General features: G+C 53.8%; 1 protein-coding gene across 5 annotated transcripts in view; it reads right to left on the bottom strand.

The window, feature by feature from the left end:
- Positions 1-466: 466 nt before the first annotated feature.
- Positions 467-22,776, bottom strand: part of Ttc28 (tetratricopeptide repeat domain 28) — a 392,524-nt gene continuing 370,214 nt past the window's right edge. For 3 of the 5 annotated variants that reach the window (XM_021236097.2, XM_005085316.4, XM_021236099.2), the window contains 10 exons: positions 21,819-21,963; positions 14,679-14,858; positions 13,542-14,262; positions 12,514-12,638; positions 10,581-10,812; positions 10,015-10,091; positions 8,915-8,938; positions 8,098-8,227; positions 6,070-6,177; positions 467-5,160 (listed from right to left, as the gene is read on the bottom strand). In XM_021236097.2, coding sequence (XP_021091756.1) covers positions 3,575-5,160; positions 6,070-6,177; positions 8,098-8,227; positions 8,915-8,938; positions 10,015-10,091; positions 10,581-10,812; positions 12,514-12,638; positions 13,542-14,262; positions 14,679-14,858; positions 21,819-21,963 — 3,328 coding nt within the window. In that variant the 3' untranslated portion in view covers positions 467-3,574. The remainder of the gene's footprint in view (positions 5,161-6,069; positions 6,178-8,097; positions 8,228-8,914; positions 8,939-10,014; positions 10,092-10,580; positions 10,813-12,513; positions 12,639-13,541; positions 14,263-14,678; positions 14,859-21,818; positions 21,964-22,776) is intronic. The other 2 variants (XM_021236098.2, XM_040731594.1) reach the window with 1 other exon arrangement.

Raw genomic sequence — 22,776 nt, 5'->3', positions numbered from 1 at the left:
GCTTATGCATATTTAATGCTTTTAAAACAGCCTGCTTCCTTCTTTTCTGACACAGCAGGTTAGCATCAGTGTTTATATGCTGTTGCATAATATTTTTGATTTACCCCGTGGGACATCCCTCCTTAAAGTGCTTGTGTCCTTGCTTCTCCCTGCCCCTCTCACTGGCCGCATGCCTCTCCACACAGAGGACTGCTGTCTTCTTCCCGAAAAGCTTCCTGGAAAGTTTCCTGACATAGGAAATCAGGTGGCTAAAACTGGTTTTGTTTTCTCTTCCTGTCTAAGTAACCACTCAACAGCAGACATCTCTGGCACCACCAGAAGAGCCCAGGTGCTGTCCGCCTGAGATTCTGTGTTGTATCTAGAGTGCCTGGTGCAAGCGTCCCTTGCTCTCCTCCTGATGACCCTACAGGGTCGCAATTGAGGAACTGTGGGACATGCAGAGAGAGAGAGAGACTCGGAGACAGCGTTTAAAACCAACAGGCTCATGCTTTAATAGACACTGAATCACAAAGGAAGGGCCAAGCGCCCACAGCCTCAATAAAAATATGAAGTTCTTTTTACATGGCAAATTTCATAATATAAAAAGTTTAATGCTGTCTGGAAACCGTGTAATTTACAAAAAAGTTCATGTAGGCCAAAGGTGGCTAACAATGTATATAAGGAGAGTGAATGCCAAGTGGGGAGGTGCCCAGGGTGGGGGTGGGTGGGTGGGTGCTGGCATGGACATCTCTGAAGGATCCGCTACAGACAGGCCCAGTTCACTAGCCACATATAGAGTCAGTTCAGAGAAAACAAAACGTGTGAGGAAAAGCTGCACTGTCGCCGTTCGCTTCCTAGGAAGTGCATAGCTAAGGGCCATTGAAGCTGCTGTGTGCCGAGCAGTTGGACCCTGTTAGCAGCATCTCACCACCTATCGGTGTGGACTTATTTTTTTTCTCCAAAAGGGAGGAAGGTGAGACCTGCACTTTGCTGCAGAGACAGCGTGGGTCGAGATGTGAATTGTGTAGGTGATTCCTGTGTTAGCTTGCAGTTACCAGTCATAAACTGGGGCAGCCTGTGGCCTTGCTCTGTGGTCCCACCAAGCTCCCAGAGGAGGCTGTTGCTTGTTTGGGACATGTCTTTGTCTGGTAGAGCAGGGTAAAACATTTAATAAAAAATTCATTAAAAATTTTCATTTCCTGAGCTTAAGGGAACTTCTCTCATTACCAGCAAAGGGGACACAGGGACTGCATCTGTAACTTTGACCTCTACATCTATTGGCTCCTCCCATACAGGATGAAGAGCCAGGGACTAGGTAGGTGCCACCTACACCAGTTGCAAGCCCTCGAGGCCCACTGCTTCCTTGAACACTTCTGGCTGTGGAACAAAACTTCAGTGGCATTTTTTGCTGTGTGCACCAGGAGTCATCAGCCTTTCTTTTAGTAAGTGACTTGCTTTGTGGACCAAGAGGCAAAATCTAGACTTGTACTTATTAACCATTTTAAAAGGGTAAAATCCATCACTGGTTTATGGCCCATGGCTGCCAATCCCTGGCCCATACAGAACCCTGAATCCTGCAGTGTCTCGTGATCTGAAGTGTCCTCTTTATGGTGGAGCTGGAAACTTCCTTTTGACTTTGTTTCACATGCTTGAAATCACCAAGACTGACGAAGACGACAACTTGGACCTGTACATTGGTCCCATCATTTAGTCAACTTTGTTTTCCTTCGTTGAAACTTACATCTGAGATGAATAAAAAGCATCCCAGGTACTGTTTGGCTCTTCGGTGTGAATCCGAAATCAACAATGTACCTAGGAGTACACCGGGGCAGCCTTGGAGTCCTCCATGTCTTGATAACCACATGGTCTGAGGGGGTGGAGGTATTTGCTGATGGTGGGCTGCACCCTGGACAGAGCACAAAGAGCCAGGCTCCTGGGCACTTGGGGGAAGAGGCTGAGGTGGCAGCTGGGAAGGACAGGGTCCAGCCACCTGCCTGTGTGCTGAGGTTGGTTCTCGGTTGCCGAGGACCTGGTTTTGCAAGCGGAATGCACAGTGCTGGGTTTGGTTTTCATTTGCTACATAGCAAGTGAGCTCCCTGCTAACCTAAGATAGTGCATGCTGTTTTCATGAAGTGTTTCTCTCCCAGGGATGGGGCCAGGTTCAATGTGAAAGCCTTATCATTGTCAACAAGTCAAATGTAGAACCCTTTATGACAGAACTCACTAGAATAACATGGAGCCAGCCCACAGTGCCAGTTTTTAAAAGAGCAAACTGAGGCAGAGGTAGCAGTCAGTGGCTACAGAGTGAGGTTATAGCATAGTGTGGTGGTGTAGACCTCAAGGCTGAGGCAGGAGGATTGCTGCAAATCTGAGAGGCTAGTCAGATCCTACTCAAAGTGGGAAGTGCCCTTGGGGAGTCATGATGTCAGGGCCCCCTCCCCCAATTCTGTGGAGGTGGGATTTAGCCCAAGTGACTGCTCTTGGTACTAACATGGAGTGTTTCCCCCAACCTGGTGGTGTGGTGAGTCACACTGTCACAGTGCAGGTGAAGACTGACCTGGTTGATAAGGATGCAGGTGGCAGCAGGCTGACACAAGAACCAGCTGGGCCGTGGGCCTTGTGATGGAGAGAGGTGTATGGGGCCTGAGCTGGGAGAAGAGAACAGATGCAGCTGGAGCAAGGCAGCTGACGTGCCCGGAGCTCTGGACTAGCTAGCCAGGGACTTTTTTTTTCCTTTCTATCTTTTTTTTAAATAAGTAAATTGAATAATTTCAACGATACCCCCAAGAAAACTTGATTATTACTTATGGATGAATATTCAAAATTTGACATTTAAAATTTCTTGAGCTTTTAAAAATAATAGCTATAAATGCAAAGCACTATTGATAATAAAACCAAGTGTTTATCCATGTACAAAAAAGGTCAGTTATGTTTTAAAAGCACAACGTTGTGTTTTAAACCACAATTGCATAGTTCTGAAATGCCTGGACAAGAGTACAGATTTTTTTTCTTTTTAAGAAAATTCAAGTTTGGCCAACAGTGGGGTCAAAAGGCCCCGGCTTTAGCTCATGGGGAGCAGCTGGGGATGCAAGCGCTTTCAACATGAGTTATTGCATTGTGGCTGTGACTTCCGGTATCCACCAAAATGGCTACAATTTAATCACAAAGAATTGGCATTTTAAAAACCATAGTTCTCCTTTTGGCTAGTGTTATGCATCAGTGCAGAACTTAACTTAGAACATTCTATATCCCACCAGCACCTGGAAGCCCAACAAGAACTTTTGCGCTCCTGTAGGAAAGGGATGCATAGAGCAAAACGGGTGCTGCCTTCTTCTCACAGGTCCTGTGGCAGAAGCAGGAGCCAAGAGGCAGAGAAGGCACAGCCATTCCCACCTCACGAGAGACCTGCTTTTGGTGAATCCTGCCCCAGGGGAGCTACCCGTGAGTACAGTTGTATTTGGCATGGCAGTGACCTTGCACAGGGAGCCCACCTGTCTGAGGAGGGATGGTATCAGTCGCTGTGTGGGCGACTGCACTGAATGAGGGACCCCCAAGACTCTGGCTGTACTGTGCACCAAGTCAGGGCCAAGATACTTTAACATTTAGAGGAAGGGAAGAGCCTTCCTGGGGACAAGAACTTGTAACCATTGGCCAAGGGCAGTCTCAGAGGACGGGTAGCAGCTGTGGTGCTGAGGCCACCAGATGTTGACAGTGCTGCTGTCTCAGTGCACCAGTGGCCGTTGGTGGGGACTTTGGGTGGCACCTCATCACGCCCCTGCACAGGCAACTCCTTCAGTTCCAATCTGTCTGCCCCGCCCTCTTCTTTGCTGTGCCGGGGGGACAAGTTCAGCAGGCTGAGGACATCTCTTTTGGATGTCAGGGTTCCTGGTGCACCTCGGCATATTTTCCGGGGACCCTTGGGGGGCTGGGGTGCGCTCTGCCAGAGCATTTTGAGGCTGTGCACTGCCTGCACCTTCTCGTCGGGGGCATCAGCTGGACTGGAGCGCGCAGAGCCAGCTGAAGAGTAGGAGAGTGCAGGAGATGGTGCGCTGCACGCAGGGGATTGGTGGCCCGATCCAGGGGATGTGTTCCGGGGGGACTTGGAAATGTGAGCACTGTAAGGGGAGCTGGGGTACTTGAGTCTAAAGAGTGGCGGGTCTGCTGGGGAGGCTGGTGTGTCACGGCCAGGTGATGGGCGGCTGCTGCTAGGAGGGCTCAGGCCGTCCTTGCTGGAGACCTCTGAGGTGGCGGGGCTGCTCACCTTGGGCAGCGATGAGCTCCTGGCTGGGGGCTGGGGTTTGAGAGTGAGTGGTGACAGCTGGCTCCTCTGATGGGAGAGGACAGGCTTGCTGAAGGCGCTGGTTTCTGAAGCTCTGAAGACAGTGGTGCTGTTGGGTGCTGCTACCACACCGTCCTCTCGGTCGGGGCCCTTGCCTGCTGGCCCACCACTCCTCTGAAGGCGCTCTACTGCAAGGAGGTGACTTTTAGTCTCCTCTAGGATCCTCTGGGCCAGCTCCTGGGGGTCGAGCTTTGGGGTGCTCTCCTCCTGGGACTTCACAGTGCTGTCGGTCTCTGTGCTGGACTGGTCTGACTCACCTGTGTCTGAGCTTGCCAGTTTTCCCACTTTCTGGAAGGGTGAGTTTGGACTGGGAATCAGGGTCATCTTCACGGGGGAGTTGGGAGTGCTAACACTTCCCTTGGAGCTAACTGAAAGCCTCACACCACCTGGTGCCCTGACACAGGGCTGCTTAGGGTCTGGGGAGAAGCGTGCCTTCCCATCGCCTTGGTAGGCTGCCAGAGGTTCCATGCTGATGATGGAGAACCCCTCATATTCTTCCTCTTCCTTGCTGCCTCCACGTCTGGCCTGAGGGGACAGCTGGCGCCGTGGCAGGGTAGCTCGTTGCGGGTGGGTGCTCTTGGGCCTATCATGGTCCTGTCGTCCTCGGGGCCCCCCGCCTTCCAAACCCCCGTCGGGCTTGGAGACAAAACTCATGGAGGATGCGATGGAGCTGAGACTGTATACAGAGATGGCGTCGGAGGCCATGCTGTCTGCCCCAGTGGGAGAGAAAGGAGGGTGCTGGTAGCCCAGTGGCAGAGTATTGGACACTGACTGTGCCGATGCCAGTGACTCCAGGGAGGAGGAGCTGTCCAGGCTGAGGCGCTTGGGGAGCTCTGTGGAATCTAGGCACAGAATATCAGGGCCAAAGGACAGTTAGGATTGTACAGACTGACCTTTCCTTCACAAGACATCCTTAATGTCTTACACAATTAACCCCCAGTCCTCATGAACAGGCAGCGGGACACCCTGGGACATGCCGAGCTACAGGCCGCACTGGACAGGTCTTCTTGCCGCTCCTGTCACCTTCCACTCGAGCCTTAGGCCTTACTGTTCTTATGAATGTCACTAGTGAGCTCATAGCCCAAGTCCAGTGCTGATGGCTAGTTTGCAGTGGACCCGTACCCCCTGCTAGTGCCCTTTGACCCTACAGTACCTACAGGGCACAGAGCTCCTCCCCTTGCCTGCACTGGTCTCTTCCCAGTCTCCCAGCCCCCACCTCAGTAAGCAGGCATCTTATAGATGCTCTAGAACAGGATGCACCCAGGACAGCACACCAGCCCACTCCTGCTGCTGCTTTCATGACGATGTTCATACAGTGCTGTCTCACTCTGGCACCTGTTCTGAAACCCTGGCGTCCCCTCAAGCCTTCTGTCACAGTACCCATTGTTTAGCAGGACATGCTGGTTTGGCTGCCCGAAAGCCATGGCCATCATCCAGTTGCCCACTACTCCCCAGAACAGCATGCCCTCAGGTACCATGGACCTCCTCACATGCTCACCTGCATGACCCTGGAGCAGAACAGGCATGTCCTGACACCAATGCTATGTCCCATCAGCTTTACTGTCCCCCAGTCTTGACCCTACTTTGGTGTTTTAGGCTGGCCTTAGGCAAGCTAGTAAGCTTGCTGCTGTATCCCCCGAGAATGAAGCTCTCCAGAGCAAGGAGCTCTGTGGGCCCCTCTCTAGAAGACGCTAACACAAACTAAACTTGTATCACTCACTGTCCTTAAGAGGGAAAGGGGAGGTGCTTACCAAAGAGCGACAGCAGGGACTGGAGTGCAAAGTGGGTAGTGCGTCGACTAGCCTGTTTCCCAGTTTTCAGGATCACTTCCTCTTGGCCCACTTCACATAGGTCAAAACCTAGAGGAACAGGGAAGGCATCATATGCTGTGCATGGTCCCCACCATGGTCAGCATGGCTGGGGATTTCCCAGGTGACTGTGATCAGGGGGTCAGGCTGCCTGGCCCAGAACAGTTGCTGGGCATAGCCTTTCCTGCTTCTGTGGAATTTTTCCTGACTCTTCTGCCATTTTCCTGGAGGCAGGTTCCATGAGACCTAGACACTCAGCCACAGAGCAGCCTGCTCACTCTCCAGGCAGATGTTTCCCGGAGGTCTAGGTTAGCTGAGCACCACAGAGGCAGCCAGCAAGTACTCTTCCAGGCTCTGTGGCCAAAGACTGCTCCCAGCAGAGACAAGCCAGACTGTACGTGAGACATGGCTGAGCTTTCTGGAGACTGTAGGGTGGGGAGGAAAGGGAGCTTGTGGGAAGGCTTCTGTTGTTAGGTGACTGGGGCTGGCGGGCACACTGCTCCAGACTGGACCGCTGGCCTTTCACCCAAGGGAGCTCTTGTTCCCTTTCTACTCTTGGCTGGGATTCTGGCATACATTCCATCCAGAATGAGGCTCCCCGGAAGACCCACAGGGCATTCTAGTTGCTGTGGGAAACTTTACTCTCTGGGCTACAGAATAAATAAGCATGCCTCACAGAAGTCGTCATTTAAAGGGTAAGTATCTGTATAAATGAAATGCTTCCAACAGAAACCTCTGCTTCTGCCAGAGCCTAGAGTTGGCTGCCCCCACCACTGATGGCCTGTGCTGGGTTGGTAGAGGGACCTCAGATGAGGATGGAAGGACTTTTGAGATCAGACCTGCCACTTACTGCTCTCTTCCTCCTCACTCTGCCTCCAGGAAGGACCATGTGTGCCCAGGACACCGGAGGCACCAGGGCTGGGATTATTTCCCTTCTAGACTGTTTTCTATGGCACAGCTGGTAAAAGGGTTAGAAACAATGCTCACAGATGTGGAGGGCTGACCATGCCATGCCACACCACTGGTTTTATCCTTGCTGAGAGAAAAAGATGGAGTCTTATTTTTCAGTGATACACCTGTGTCCCTGCCACAGAGGCAGCTGATAGCCAAGACGGACATGAAGAGAACCATATGGCGTGGAGCCAGCCTTTCCCATTTGCCAGTGCTGCTTCTGGTGGCATCTGTGTGTACATCAGTTTACCAGATTTGCCTTAACTCTGAACAAAAGCTGAGTAGCCCAGATCAGGGGGAGCACCAAGTGTGGGCTTGCCTTCTCCCTTAGAAATACATTATATAAGTGAAAACACAGGCAGCCAGCCCCAGCAGGGAGCAGATGCCCTAGAGCATACGGATATGCAGTCCTGCCGGGTGGTGGTGGCACACATCTTTAAACCCAGCACTCGGGAGGCAGAGGCAGGCGGATCTCTGTGAGTTCAAGACTAGCCTGGTCTGCCAAGTGCTAATTCTGGGACAGCCTCCAAAGCTACAGAGAAACCCTGTCTCAAAAACAAAACAAAAAAAACCAAAAGTATGTTCAAACCTACAATAGCTGATGGTTCCTGGGGTAGTGACATCATATTGACATCTTCTACAGACTGTCTTTGACATCATTCAGAGGCCTCTTCATCTGGCCTAGAGGCCCTGCCTTGCCCTCGGCCCGGTGTGCCCCCATCTCTCTCCTAACCTCATGCTGCTCCTGGTCCTCCTGCTCTCACTGCTAGTCTGAGGTCTGACCTGACCACTGTCCTTCCTCCAGCCAGCAGCCCCTGGAGCTGTAGTAAAGCTTGGTCTGTCCTGGAGGTAAGGGCAGGCTAGAGGGGACGTCATGATGGAGGAAAGTGGGCTGAAGCATTGGCATCTTGGTTGATTTATTTTTACATCACTAGGCCTTACCCAACAGAAAATAGGAAGGAAAACAGCAAAGAAAACTGAAATGACGTAGCTCGTTAAGTCAAGGGTGCTTGGTCCTACCGAGAGCTGCCAGGAACTCGTGACACCCTGGGAGTCGCCACAGCTGGACACTGAGGGAGACCGGAATGGGAGCTGAGGCAAAGTCCTGTTCCTTCTCGCAGGCCTGCAGCTGGACCAGCACCTGATGGAGCTGAGGGAGGAACAGGCAGATGTGAGCATAGGCCTGCCAGACTTTGGACCACCCTGCCTAAGCCTCATGTCACCTGCCATGTACTGCTGGCCTCTCAGGACACCTGAAGCCTTTGGAGGTTCCTGTACAGTGTGGTCATACCTTCTGCCCTCTGTGCTGGTCATGGACAGTGGGGCAAGGACTTGTGGGGACAAAGGTGGAGGAGCCTCTTGGGCCCCAGCTGCTTCAATCTCAACCTTCCCTAAAGCATAGGATAGGCTGTGGGAGTGGGGGGGGGGAGCTGGGGTTGACTCCCTCTGTTGTCAATCATGTACTTAGTTAAGACCATCTTTAGGGTTTTTCACAAGGTGAGGAAGGTTTGAACACTTCACCTTGCAACTGCAAGTTCATGGAAGAGCTGGTGTGATACACTCAAGTGTCACCGTGAACTCTTGCTTCTGGAGTGGGATTGCTCTGCCTGTGTTTGTCACTGGCTCTGCCCCTGCTGCTCTAGTGGAACCTCAGAGGTCAAATCAAGGACAGAGTGGAACAGGACAGGGGTAGCCAGAGTAGAGGAGGCGACAAGCCTCAGCCCAGAACTCTGTGCCAGCGTGGTGCGCACAACCAGCAAGCTCAGAGCTGCAGGGTAGCGGGGTGGGTGGGCAAGGTGCTCACCTGATGGCAACTGCTATTTAAAGTCATACTCACCATTCCCACCATATTTTTAACAGCCTTCAGCCAGCAGAGTATGAGAAAAAGAGAGAGAGGGAGAGAGAAAGAAAAGACTTTAGATTCAAGCATAGCAGTTATGCACACAAGCTGATCACTGCCGTAGGAAGCGTCGCACCAGCCTGGCTCTGACCAGGGAGAGGAGCAAGAGGCAGCAGGGGACACAAGGAGACGAACAGCCGTGCCTCGGCCAGCGTCCAGTTGTCCTGGGGCCCCCAGTGAGCAAACCCAAAGTCCCTTTGTTCCATGAAAGCAAGAGACATAAGGAGCTGGCACGTTTTAAGGCTCTCAGCCTCAAGTCCCACATTCTTGTCTGGAGGACACAGCCCTGCATTCTCATGTTTTAACATGCATCTAGAAGTGTCCTCTGATGCTTACAGCAAGCAGATAAGGTGTGCTAATTATAAACCAGCAGGAACTCAAGGAAGTCCCCCAGTGCAGAGGAGTCTCCAGGAGCCAGCCATCGAGAGTGCCGACCCTGGTGAAGCTGGCACAGAGTACCAATACTGGCACATGGCAGAGACTGGCTTATACATCTCAGAGCAACATGCACTACTCTATCAAGGTATGGTCTCCAGAGTGACCAGGAAAACCACTATGTGCCCTTGAAGAAAGCCATCCAGAAGTCCTCCCACACATGCTGCACCTGGGTGGACTCATACTCTCAGTGGCCAGAAGGAAAGTCAGGGGGACAGAGAAACCACAGGATTCTGCTGGGAATGGGGCTGCTCAGAGCTCAGAATCAAAATTCTTACAACCCGTTAATTCCACCCACATTTTCTCAAAGCAGCCTCCTCTTTAAAAGCTGCCATGCATCTGGCTTTGTGCTCAGCGCTGTGTCTCGGGTGGCCCGATGCCTGCTGGCTCAGGACAGTGGCTGCGATACTGGTCAGTTAGCTGAGAAAGCTGGGAGAGGTGGCAGGGTGCAAGAAGACAGACCCCTGGACCCAAGGCAGGGCTGTGAGCCCTGGACCCCTGACTGTAGACTCTGCCTGTTTGGAGATGCCATTCCCTAAGGCAGGGAAGCCGCACTGTTCCCGACAGGCCTGTCTGGGTCTGTCCAGCCTGGCTTTACTTACCCGGCTGATGAGCTGCTCTCCAGTCTCTGAGGCCGTGATGAGCTTGCACAGTGCTTGGAGGGCTGGGTTGGGCAGACCTGAGTAAGGACAGAGGAGCAAATGTTACTCCGAGGGTCTTGGCACCTCCAGGGGAGAGTTCCAAACGTAGAGTGCTGAGGGCAGTTTGCTGCAGGTTAGCCCAGCTAGAGGCATGTGCCTGTGTAGCTTACCACAGAAACACGTGGACTCCAGAGAGACCCTTAGTGATGTTTCCAGGATACTCTAGTTCCCAGTGGTGTGCCTCTTTGTCACCCTAGTTGGTCTGTGGTTTTGCCAAAGGCACAGCTGCTCCTGGTCTGTGGCTGTTATTTGCCCAGGACCACTGAACACCCCAGGAAGGGACAAAGCCCAGGTGACTACCATAGGCAGGAAGGTTGGGTGAGGCAGACATCAGCCATGCTTCAGTGGCTGGATGGGCTTCTGCCACTTCTTGGGGATATTTCTAGCTACAAGGCCCAGCATTCTTGTGACTCATGGTCCCCTCTGTGTTACACCCTCCGTCCCCGTGTGTGCTCATAGCAGCTTACCCAGCAGGGCCTGGAGGGTGCTACTGCATTGCTGCAGTCTGTCGCCTGGGTCTGAGGTTGGAAAGAACACAGCTGCCGGCAGGCCACTGGCAGCAGGGTCCAGCCGGAAGCCCACAGCAGTGAGGAGGGCCTGCCATCCGGGGATGCCACCCACTTTGTTCTCTACACTCTGCTGAGACGTGTACATGGCATTGCGCTGCCCATTCTGGATGCGCTGCAGAGACTTCTCCACCTAGTGGGGAACAGGACAGTTAGAGACCTAGGTCAGCCCTGTCCTCCCTCCCTGTGCTTTGAGGGAAGCCAGTGTAGTGCTACCTAGAATGCCCGCTTGACCAGGCCTAAGGACACAGGACACGGTGCATAGGAGGGCATGGTGGTCAGGATCTGATCATCAGAGCTGCAGTGCTGGGGCAAAGAAGTCTGCCCTCCCCCACTCCACAGACACTATAGCAGATCGCATAAAACAGCCTCAGGCCAGCCGGGCGGTGGTGGCGTAAGCCTTTAATCCCAGCACTAGGGAGGCAGAGGCAGGCGGATCTCTGTGAGTTCGAGGCCAAGCTGGACTGACAGCCTCCAAAACAATACAGAGAAACCCTGTCTCGTAAAAACAAAACAAAAAAAAAAAAAAACAGCCTCAGGCCAAAGCCTCATGTTCTGCAGAACTCTGGGATTTACCCAGAAACTGTGTCGACAGCACTGCTCCCTGGCTGGCCTGTCAGGCCACTTCCAGTGAACACCTGGCTTTGTCCTGCTTTGTCACAGGCCCTGAGACACATGTCTCCACAGAGGACTGTAGACTGTCCCCATGTCACCTGAGGCTTCTCTGAGAGCACAGCACAGATCAGATGTCTGGGAGAGGGAAGTGTCCACTTAACAACAGTCAGAAGTGGCTGTCCCTGTGACAGTCTTGGAGGCACACTGCCTTCTGAAGGAGGACAGGCATTGTTACAGTAAAGTGTGACAGGGGAGCCTGGTGTATGGCTCTGAGGGAGGAGGAAAACAGTAAATATTCCTGCATCCAGAGGCCTCTAAGGTCACTGTAGCCCCGCTAGAGAGAGGAGCGCGGGGAAAGGGCTCTCTGCAGCCTGAGAAGTCTGAAGTGACCTTGAAGGAGTGCTCTGCATGTGGTGGGGAACTTGGGGTCCTATACTGTAGTCTCTAGATACAGGTGGCATCCTTGGGGCCTGGAGTGTGGCTGCTCGCAGCAGGACTAGGCTCCCCTATGTGCAATGCTTGCTGACTGCCTAAAGTTCAGAGCCTCTACACAGACCCTGGCTTGAAGAATGGATGTGCACAGACAGCCACCAGGCCCAGGGTGTGGGATCTGAAGGGTCCAGCTTGAGTCTTCCTGTGGGTTAAGAGGTTTACACAGCCAGCATGGCCTGTCCACCAGGACCCCAGCCTACTTCCAGCTCCCACAGAAGCTTCTGCAATGGTGCCTGCTCTGGGCCTGTGAGGTAACCACACATAGTTGTGTGTCCATGCTACATGGGTCCCATCCTGTGTGACTTTTATTTTGAGGGTAAGATAGTCTTTTGTAGTCCAGGTCAACCCTCAACCCCTGATCCTTCTAGCTATCCCTTCTGAGTGGCTGCCTTAATTGACAACTTCTGCTGTGCAGACGCCTTACAGCCTCATGAACACCGGGCTGGCCAAGGGCGCAATCGGGCCTTTTTTGAGTCAGGCATGACACTGGTGATGAAGTATAAGACCTGTAAGCTGCTGGGTCTTAATGCATTCCTGGGATTCATTCCTGCTAATCCTCCCAGGGACCTTGAAGTGTCATGTTAGCATCATGCCTTTCTCCAGGTAGGAAACTGAGCAATTGGATCTGGTCACCATGGCTTGTGCTGGGTCCCCCATCTCATGCTGTCCCAGATGGTTCTCACTGGCACCTTGCCTAGGTTTCCCACAGGGTCCCATCAGCCCTTACCAGGTGCAGAAGCACTCGTAGGGCATCCCGTGCCCGCTCTGGGTGCTGCAGGATCTCCGTGAGGGCCTGGCCGATGAGTGAGGAAGGGCTGTTCAGCTTTACATCACTGCCAATAAGCGTGAAACCTGAGGACAGCACAGAGGGACCTTAGGGGACAGTACTGCTGTCCTGACCATTTGCTTCCAAGTGCTCAGCCAGAGAGCTAGGCAATGGTGGGTGTGGTCTCAGTCCCTGGCCTCTTGGGCACCCATACCCTGACTGTCTCACTGAGTGGCAGGAAGGTGCCTCCTGAGCAGCCACTAGCCTGGGTGCCCTGAAGCTTCCTTGTCAAGAGACCTCATGGGAGAGAACTTGGGGCAGTAACCAGCAACCAGAGGGGCAAAGAGACATTGTTACTCCTATTAAGGAGCAGCCTGAGCTAGCAGGAAAGACCAGACCAGCTGGGCAACAGGATCTCATCCATCTCCTCCCTGAACCCTTAGCTCCTTTGCTTGCTAGGTTTTCCATAAAGAAAAACAAACAAATGCCACCTTCAAACAAGTACACTACACTCAGGAGCCAGCACAGGGCAGGGAGCCCCTGTAGGAACCAAGGGGCATGGCAGGACAGGTGTGGTCTCAAGGGACCATGGCTCATCAGGACACCTGCCCTGCCAGAGCTCCAGCAGTTCAGTGGCACAGCTTTGCTGAGGCCATGCTGCCTTGGTGGACGATAAGGCTGCCCTGAAGGAGCCACAGTGCCTGCCAGGGACTGAATTGCAGAGGGGCCAGTGACCTCCACATGGTACACAGCCCTATCTACATCTTCCAGAGGCCACATCAAGGGTGGTTTTGTTTTACTAACACAGGGTTTTAAATTAGGTGCCACTGTGACAGACACCCATTTTCCACTGCCAGCGAGAGCCATGCATTCACTCTGAAGGTGAACTCCTCTGTGCTTTCAGGGGCTGAGTATTCCTGCCCTTCCCCAGCTGCAGAGAGAGACTGGCTGGGGGGACATCCAGGGACCAGTGAGCTGCAGCTGCCTACCTGCCCAGTTGGAGGGGTGTGAGAAGGCCTGGCTGCTCTGCACTGCCTTCATGGCCTCGCCCAGGGAGGCGCTGGCCTTTAGGCCGTTCAGCAGGGATGAGTAGAAGGCATGAACAAACATCTTGGAAGCTGCTGCTGGCACTGGCCACAGAGCCACTAGTACACACTGTGCACCGGCAGCTAGGAAGGCCCGTGTCAGTGCCACCAAGCCGTCTGCTGTGATGCGGCTGTTGGCCTCCTGGGAAGAGCTGAGGACCACCAGCTTCGCAGATAGCCGCAGGTCCAGGAGGTCAGCAGCAGTAAGGAGCAGCTCCCGCAGCGGCGGGCAGTCTGAGATGCTTTCTCCGTCACTTGCATCATCCTGCACCCGCAGCGACTCGGGGATCGTGTAGGGGTGGCCGAAGGAGCTCTTGCTGCCAGCAGGGTTGCCCTCCATGTTGGGTGTGAGGACTAAGGCTGACAGTTTCCAGGAGACGTGGGTAGCAAAGTGGACACACTCAGCCTGGGTCAGGGCACTCATGACCCTCTCCTTGGTGGCCATACTGCCCACAAGGGGCTGACAGCCCAGAAGCTCTGACACCATGTATGTCTCCTCCTCCGCAGAAGGCATCGGCCCCCACAGCCACCTGTCCATTACTGCTGACGGGAGCTTGGGGTTGCCTATGACGGCTGCCATGGCAGTGGAGCTGGAATATGTGGGTGGGGTCTTCCTCAAGTGACACTGCAAGGGGAGGAAACAGCGCTGTCAGCAGGGCATCTCGTGTCCCCGATGATGTCATTCACCCCAAGTTTTCAGCATCTTTGTGACCCAGACCTGCCCGTCCCCTCAGACACCAGGACAGTTCCCTGCTGCCAGCAGGTAGCAGAGACTTCTGGAAGGTAGCATGCTGTGTGAGCCGGGCAATGTTGGGGATACCAGCTCACTTCCCATCTGGGACCTGGACTCAGCCATGGAAACTCCAGAATTTCTTTCCTTCCTTGTGAACTGATTCTGACCCAAGACAACAAACTAAAAATTAAGATCTTCAAAAACTGCCTTATACGAAATGTGCCCTGGGCCTGGGGCCTGCTTGCCAATCCCACCCTTTGCTCAGTTTATGGGGTGTGGGGATGGGCCCCAGAGCCAGACAATGTTACCTTGGAGTGCGGGCCAAGCGAGCGGAGGGCAGGCACAGCGATGAGGGTGAAGCGCTCGTACAGGTACTCGTTGGAGGCGCTACCCTTCAGGAGAGCAAAGGGCACAAGGTAGAGCTCCCCCTCCAGAACCAGGACCAGCTGCCGGTGCCGGCCCACGGGGCCACTTGAGTGCATCAGGCCCTGCAGAGTAAGCACAAGGGCTGACTCAGGGGGGGCAGCCCATGATCCAAGGTCACCCTGGCCAACTGTCAGGTTTGTAGGCTGTGGGGACTAGAGGTGCTATCCTGTACAAGTGGTCATGGGTGTGCCTTTCTCAGAGGGCGGGGCTTCTGTATGCTTCACTGGGAGAAGGTTCGGGGCCAGACTTTCAAGGTCTGCAGGACTGGGAGTGAGAGACCAGCCTAAAGGGGAATGACACCAAAGAAAGAGCAACTGCCATAGATCCAGGTGTTTGCCCTGGAGGCTGAGAATGAATGCAGAGGGAGTTGTCCCAGAGGCATCCCCAAGAGCACCACAGTGGGGAGGCTGTGCTGGTATCAGGACTGAGGAGCACATGCAGTGACCCTCCTTGGCAGCAAAGACTCCATGAACCTGGTGAGTTTCCAGTTTTGATAAGCACAAAGCTAGACATTCAGGCCAGGATGGAAGATTTGGGGTCAGGATACCTGTGGTCCAGGAAATTTTGTGATGCTTGGGTCTCAATACAGCTCCCCAGGACCTGGCTCTGAAGATGACAAGGGGTCAGAGAGGGAGTATCTCCCCTGACAGCTTAGGATGAGGACCTGAGGAGGAGGTCTGTGTGCAAGCCACAGCACGAAGACACCTGCCCATTCTTCCTAGAGGCGGCCTTTCAAAAGGCCCTGATGAACAGTGAGGCTGTGACTCAGAGGAAAACGGCTGTGAAGAGACCAAGCACCCAGGTGTGGTGATGCACACCATAACCCCAGTACTCTGGAGGGATGAGGCAGGAGGATTGCCAGGAATTCAAGGTTCTCTACAGAACAGGACTCTCTACTTCAGCATGGGAGGAAGTGAGTAGGGAAGGGTGGGGGGAGCCCATGGATGAGCCAAGCTGGAGTGGAAGCCGCTGAGCAGAAGGGTCATCTGCAGACGCCTGTCCCCTGGGTGCCGCAGTCTGCCTTGGTGAGGTTGACAGGCTGTACCCTCAGGAAGTGAGTGTGCTCATCTGACCCAGCTGCCTGCCGCCAGGGGCACCTGGCCGAGGGTGGTGGAAGCGCTTCCTAACCCAAAGTGACATGTGCCTGGTGGCGTTCAGGCTCTACAAACCCCAGGGCTTGTTTCCTTTTATAGTCTGGCTAAACCAAGAGAAAGTAGGAAATTGAAATCACTGGTTACTTCTCGTTTGCTTCCCGAGAAGAGCTAGGTGAGCTGTGGTGTGACTCAGAGTAGAAAGTATGGCCACTGCTGCCCAGGAAATTATGTGCGCTCACAGAGAGTCAGTAGGGCTCTAGGTGTCTACGCCTCATGCACACCAGGTCCTGGGCTGGACCTCATTGGCAGGGCTGACAGGACCATGACCTCGGTGAGGATAGTGACACTGGACAGTAAACATTGCTTTCCAAGATACAGGAAACACAGGGATTCAGGTGACCTGCTGAACGCAAAATTGAGCCAAGCATTTGCTTTCAGAGTCACAGGAATCATTTTATCATGCCAGCCTATGAGGCCCTCTTGAGCCTCCATTGTCCAAGCCCCAGTAGAGCTGGGTCAGATGTCATCCTGTAGACCACCCATACCCCTGGGACATTGCCTTGTTATGGTAGCTTCTATGGGTATGGTCCACTGAGGCTGGAAGCTCTGCAGAGCAAATGCACCCTGGCTGTGGGCTACAGGGCTCTGGTAACTCCACCCATGCCACGGGACTTGGGCCACAAGCACAAAGACAGCAGCCATGTTTCCTGGACAGTGGTGTGTCCACTTACATAGCTCTGCTGTTGGGAGTCGCCTCCCTAGAGGCCTCAGCTTTCTGATGCAACTGCTGCACTGCCCATCCTATGCCCACTGTACATCACGAGGGGCCAGGTAATGTAGGACACAGGCCTGCCCGTGCACTTCCAGCGTGTGCACACAGGCCTGCCCGTGCACTTCCAGCGTGTGCACACAGGCCTGCCCGTGCACTTACAGCATGTGCGCACACACAGAACAGCCATGTGCAGAAGGAGTCGTTGCCAAGTGAGACTCAGGTGTCAGCTTGAAGCACTACAGAGATAAAACGCCACCCTCGGGAGGTAGCAGTGCCAGTGTGGGTGCCAGACTGCGCCTGGCAGTGGAAGCTGGAAAGGGCCAGACAGGCCTGCCTCAGGCACATGAGCGCATTAAATACATTCAGAGGAACGGGGGAGGAGTCTGGCCAGCACATTGTAGCCAGTGACCTCAGGTGAGCCATGGGGTTGGGATACTCTTGAACCTCACATCTTAATATTGCTGTCTGAGTCTCCTAAGACGTTGGCCCATTGGACAGCACCATGTCTGGCACTGGCCTACAGTCCTGGGCATATGAGACTTTGTTCTGTTTGTATGAAAGGAGGCAGGTGGGAGGTGGGTCGCTGGACCAATTAATGCCAGCTCCAAAAGGAGGTGTGGGGAACTGAGGGACCAGCTGAAAAGGATGCCGTGTGGACACTGCCTTCCCCTCACCTGCAGGCCCAGCTGTGTCCAGGGTAGAAGGGACCGTATGTAGGATGGTCCACACAGGACCTGTATGAGTCTTGTTGGGGAAGGGCTCTGACTTACGAAGCCTCCTTTGAGGGACAGAATGACTCAGACACCAGCCTTCATCTAAACCTTGGAGTCCAAACACAAGCCCACCAGAGGTAGACCTTTTCTTTTTCTTTTGGTTTTTCGAGACAGGGTTTCTCTGTATTGTTTTGGAGGCTGTCCTGGAACTCACTCTGTAGACCAGGCTGGCCTCGAACTCACAGAGATCCGCATGCCTTTGCCTTCCGAGTGCTAGGATTAAAAGCATACACTACCAACCCTCAGCTCAGAGATAGACTTTCTAACCCTTGATGTTTTCAGAACAAGACAAGGAGGCCAGTGTCCTGGAGTCTGTCTGCTCTCATGGTGCAGCCTTCTGTGGGTTGAGGTGGTGTAGAAGAGGAAGGTACCACCTGCAAGAGCTGTATGGTAGCCCAGCAAGGATGGGGGCAGCCTTTGCAGAGGGAGGGATATTCCTGCGGAAGGCAGATGGAGGTAGCCCTGGAAGTGGCCCTGTACCTCTGTGGTGCCTCAGTATCCACTCAAGGATAGGCTGTGTCCACTGAGATGGTGGAGGTCACCAAGGAGGCAGCCGTCCTGCAAGACAGCTTTAGGCTAGGGGAGGACATATGGTGGCATCTGAGCCACGATAGCCACATTGCCATCGACCCTCTCCTTGCAGCCCTCCCCATGGCATCTCAGCCACGATAGCCACATTGCCATCGACCCTCTCCTTGCAGCCCTCCCCATGCTGTCGCTTCTGCCTGCCTGTTCAAGGTTGCCGAACAGCAAACATCATATGTCGGTTGGCCACATCCTTTCTAGGTTTGTCTTCTCCAAGGTGTATACCCACAGCTCTGGAGAGTCTGCAGGGCTCCCTCATACTAATGGTTCATCTCGCTCCCGGCTGCCCCCTTTCCACTACCTTCCCGTTAGCCTGTGGTGGTCTTTACCTCCTGACCTGGCTACCAGGATAGAACCCGTGATCAGGAAGGGAGGGCATTTTCAGAGTAGAAACCAAGACTAAGGAAAAATAGCAAGATAGGGCATGGGCAGTGCTCTGATTGCCTGCACCTGTTTGATAATGTTAGCATCGCTTCCTCATAGCCCCGGAAGCAAAGGGAACTGCAGTGGCATGGGCCTCGGCACACATGGTCAGGTTGTGAGTGTGTAACTACCCATAGTGCCTCAGACGTGTTGGAACAGCCTGTGGTTTGTGCCACAGGCGACTCCTGACCACAAGTCATTTTTCTATCGTGCATTTTCCCTCTGACCTTTGCAGATAGCTGTGTGGCTGAGTCATGTAAATGACCTCTGTGGAACATCCCACTTCAAAGGGATAAAAGATGCAGGTGACAGGCTAGAGCTAGAGCAAGCCCAAAGTGTGAGGATCCAAAAGGCTTGAGTCTGGGCCTCCCTGGAGTGAGTGAGTGACTGCCGACCTGGAGAATGCCCCCTACAAGCCTGCCACAGTGGCTACAGTACCTGGCATCAGGTGACACTTGCCTGCACTGTGGAAGGTCCTAATGTGGGTATTGGAGTGTCACACATACTACTTGTAGGGACAGGGCCAGACTCCAAGTCACTGGTTACAGGTGAACTGGTCACACGGTCTTCAGAGATGAGATGGCTCCCTTTCTTCTCACAACCATGTAAGCAGACCAAGTCACTGGGGGCTGCTGTCCTTAACACCACTGATTAAGCATGCTGTGGGCACCCCACCCACCTCCTGCCAGCTTTCACTCCCTACTGCTCCTGGTGACAGTAGATGGGATCTGACTGAGCATTTGCTGGTGGCTCCTGGAAGTCAGTGACACAGTTGCCCATCCTGACTGGGCAGTACCCTTCCAGGAAACGCATTCCATCAAAGGCTGGTGTGCCCCCGCTTTCCATACTGTTGGGTCTAGTCCCCTAGCAACAGGACCACAGCTGAACAAAGGCAGGTGTTTAAATAATTACACACTCCACATGAAGAGGCCAGAGTTAGGCTCGAAGCATCCATGATTCCTAGTCACCAGGCTCAAGGCCTGATCTATGGTTTCCGCGCAGATGTGGGGGGATGGGCTGTTTCTGGACGCTGGCAGTGTTATGTCGCCCTCTGGTGGTCTCTAGAGAGGTGTGGCATGTTTACAGAATGACACAGAGTCCCTTCTGGGCTTTCTGCTATAGGGCGGCCTTGGGTGGGTGGGGGAAGACACCCTGGGATTGATGGGTCACCAGTGCTGAGATGCTAAGGAGGTAAGGTGTGCCGTGACTTGCTCCTTCTCTCTGACCTCTGGGGCTAAATGGCTGTGGGACCAGGCGGAACAGAAACTCTGTCTACACCCCAGCTGGCACGCCACTTTTGGCCTGGCTGCTAGTTTGTCCCCAAACTCAGGGCAGCAAGTGCTTGGTGTGTCTTAAGTGTGTGTTAACTGCATAGCTGTAACTGAGCACAAAACTGGATCCCAGCTTCTCAGAAATGCTTTTCTTAGGACACGATGGATTCTTTTGTTTTTAAAATACACTTTGCTCAGAGTCTTGCCATGTTTTCTCAGAATGGCTGAGAACTCCTGGCTCCCACCGTCCTGCCTCAGCATCCTGAGAACTGAAACTGAGGGTAGCCCCAGCCCGGGGCAGCCTGGTTAGCAGGGGTCACCACACACTCTCAGTTTGGTTCAGGGCTTTACACAGCTCTCACCAGATACCTGTTTTGAAGCAGCTGAGCTCATCCATTGTCAGCCTCTGACCTACAAAGGAATCACTCTTCAACTCATGATGTGTGGGCCCAGGCATTGGTCTCTCTCCTGCAGTGGCAGGCAGTGGCAGGCAGTGGCAGGTGGCAGATGATCAGCATTGTGAAGGTGCTAGCCAATGGTTGTTCTGTCTGTTTAAAGCTGAGGCCACCCTCCCTTGCACCTCTGCAGGGACATGAGGGTGTGCAGACATGACTTAACACACTCTGAGGCACACCCTGTACTCCAGGCACTTGGAGAGTTCCCTCTGGCAGCTGTGGTGCTGGGGCTCCTCCCCGCCCCCCCCGTCCCCGGCCCCCAAGTGGGAGCTGGGCACCTCCTGCCTTCAGCTTCCTCTGCTGATTCCATAGTACCTGCCTCTGCTTGGACTCACCAGCAAGTGGTAGTTTTTCAGGGTGAGGATTACCTCCACCAGGGGCTGCCTCAGCCATGGCCCAACTGTGGGTTCGTACACAGGAAGCCTGGCCTGTGCGGCTATGGTGCTGGGGGGCTATCTGCATCTAGCTCTTGGAAAGCCCCCGTTTGCCATGGGTGGTCACAGAAGTCGTTACCTAGCTTCTCCCTGGGTCTTCTGCTTTCTGTGCTGTGCTGTATCAGACCAAATGCAAATGTGCCTGGGGCTGGAGGCAGCTCCATCAACCCTGAGTGCCTGTCTGCTGAGGATGGTCCTGGCCTTGACTGGGAGTGCAAATTGAGTCACAAGGGAGAAGTAGGCAAGAACCAAGCCCCGAGGCTCCCTTCTTGCTGTGTAGGGGGCAGGGGACAGGGGACAGGGCTTCAGGATGGAGGTCTACTGAGCTGGGCAGGAAAGGTAGGAAGGGACAAGGAAGAGTATGGAGTGATGAGGGATTCGGCCTGTCCAGAAGTAACCATATCCAGAAGGCTGCAGTTGGGGAAGGCTGAAGAGACCTTGAGAAGGGGCCAGTGGTTCCCCTGGCCAGGTGACAGTCCCTGTCTGCAGCCCCAGTGCTTTAGTGTACTTCCCCTTTATCCTTCTGCTTCAGATGGACCTCACTTCCTACAGAGAAGAGACGCCAAGTGTTGGGCCAGGGTTGGGCAGAGACCACATGGTGCCAGAAAGCAGAACAGCCATCCCACAACTGGCAGGCTAGGAAGAGGGGCCCATTTTTGGGACGGAGGAGTCATACACAAACTGTGGTCTCAGGATACCCGGTGCCTCTGCAGATACAGGGTGCTCCTGCCTCTGTAGATAGAACTGCTGGCTGTGATGGTCCTGCCTGCAGTAGGCCCTCTAAAGCTTTCAGGTCCACCAAGGTACCTTTACCGTCAAAGAGCACTGTCTGGGTGAAAGTATATGCCAGGCTCAGGGTGGCTTGGACATGCCAGCCAGAGAGCAAGGTGATCTGTGTGGTGTCTTTAACACCGGACACTGGTTCTGTTTGAGCCCCAGGAAAAGAGCAAGGGGACTGGCTTGGGTCATCAGGATGGACATCTAGGATGAGGTAAGAGTGGGAGGCATTCACTCTGAGTCTCATGGTCTCAAGACCAGGCAAGGAGCACATAAGGGCCTGCAGCCTGTGTCAAAGAGAGCTAAGAGCAGACTCGGAGCTGCCAACCTGATGCCAAGAACGTGTCCATTGAATGCTCTAGGGGGACATGCATGGGCACTGACCAGTAAATGATGTATTCTGATATCAAGGAGCCTCATGCCCCAGGAGGTACTTACCCCTTCCATGGGCGCGATGAGCAGATCATACAGGGCACGGAGTGGGGGTTTGGCCAATGAGTTCTGCCTCCTGGGGAGAGAGGAAGTCCCATCCTTGCTGGGTGACACGGTACCGCTGAACAAGCTTGTCATGCTCTGGCAGCTCCTGGGGAGACAGGATGAGGGTAGGAATCAGGCTCACCCCCCATCACTCGGGTTGCCTGCAGAGCCATGCAGCACGCCTGCCAATTCCAGCTCATGCTTGTCCCTTGCAGGTTACTGTCATACAGCCCTGAGTCCTATACACAATAGCATCCATCTCTGTGGTACCAGCTACTTGATGGAGCATCCCAGAGTGCTGCTGTATAGACCACCAAGCACAAGGACCAGGAAGGCTCTGTGTAGCCAACAAGGAGAATAACATCCAGTACCAGTGAACTTGTACCCAAGGCAAGGATCCACGGGCCAAATCTAGCCAGACCCTGGCAGGGCCTCTCTGCTTCACAGAGATGTGCCCCGAGAGCTGCTGACTGGGAAGTGCTTGTAGAGGGAACATCTTGTGCAGCTATTAGGAGTCATTTTACTAACATAGAGGCACCTTCAACCCTCAAAGGACAATAAGGACAACTGCTGGTAGATTCATTCAGAAAATGTGTTTAAGTCCTGGCTGTCTGCTAGGCACTGACATGGTCTCCAGGGCTACAAAGAGCACTAAACATGCAGGTAAATGGAGAGGAGGAGAGGAGGACGGAGTCTGTCAGTCAACCTGACTCATGTAGCCTTAGCACAGCTCACTGGTAGTCACACAGCTGAGCCCTGTGGTGTCTCCACTGTATGTGGCAGGGGGCCCAGATGCTATACACAGCAGCAGGCACCTGCAGCAGGGCTACCTGCACAAAGGACATGAAAGGCCCATGTGTGCCGCCCTGGCTGTGGCTGTCCTGTACCCTCCCGCAGGTCTTCACTGTCCTCCATCTCT

This window comes from Mesocricetus auratus, unplaced genomic scaffold, assembly GCF_017639785.1.
Source record: "Mesocricetus auratus isolate SY011 unplaced genomic scaffold, BCM_Maur_2.0 Super-Scaffold_100025, whole genome shotgun sequence".
Classification (NCBI taxonomy): Eukaryota; Metazoa; Chordata; class Mammalia; order Rodentia; family Cricetidae; genus Mesocricetus; species Mesocricetus auratus.
Note: the sequence above shows the minus strand (reverse complement) of the source record. Positions and strands in the feature narration are given on the sequence as shown.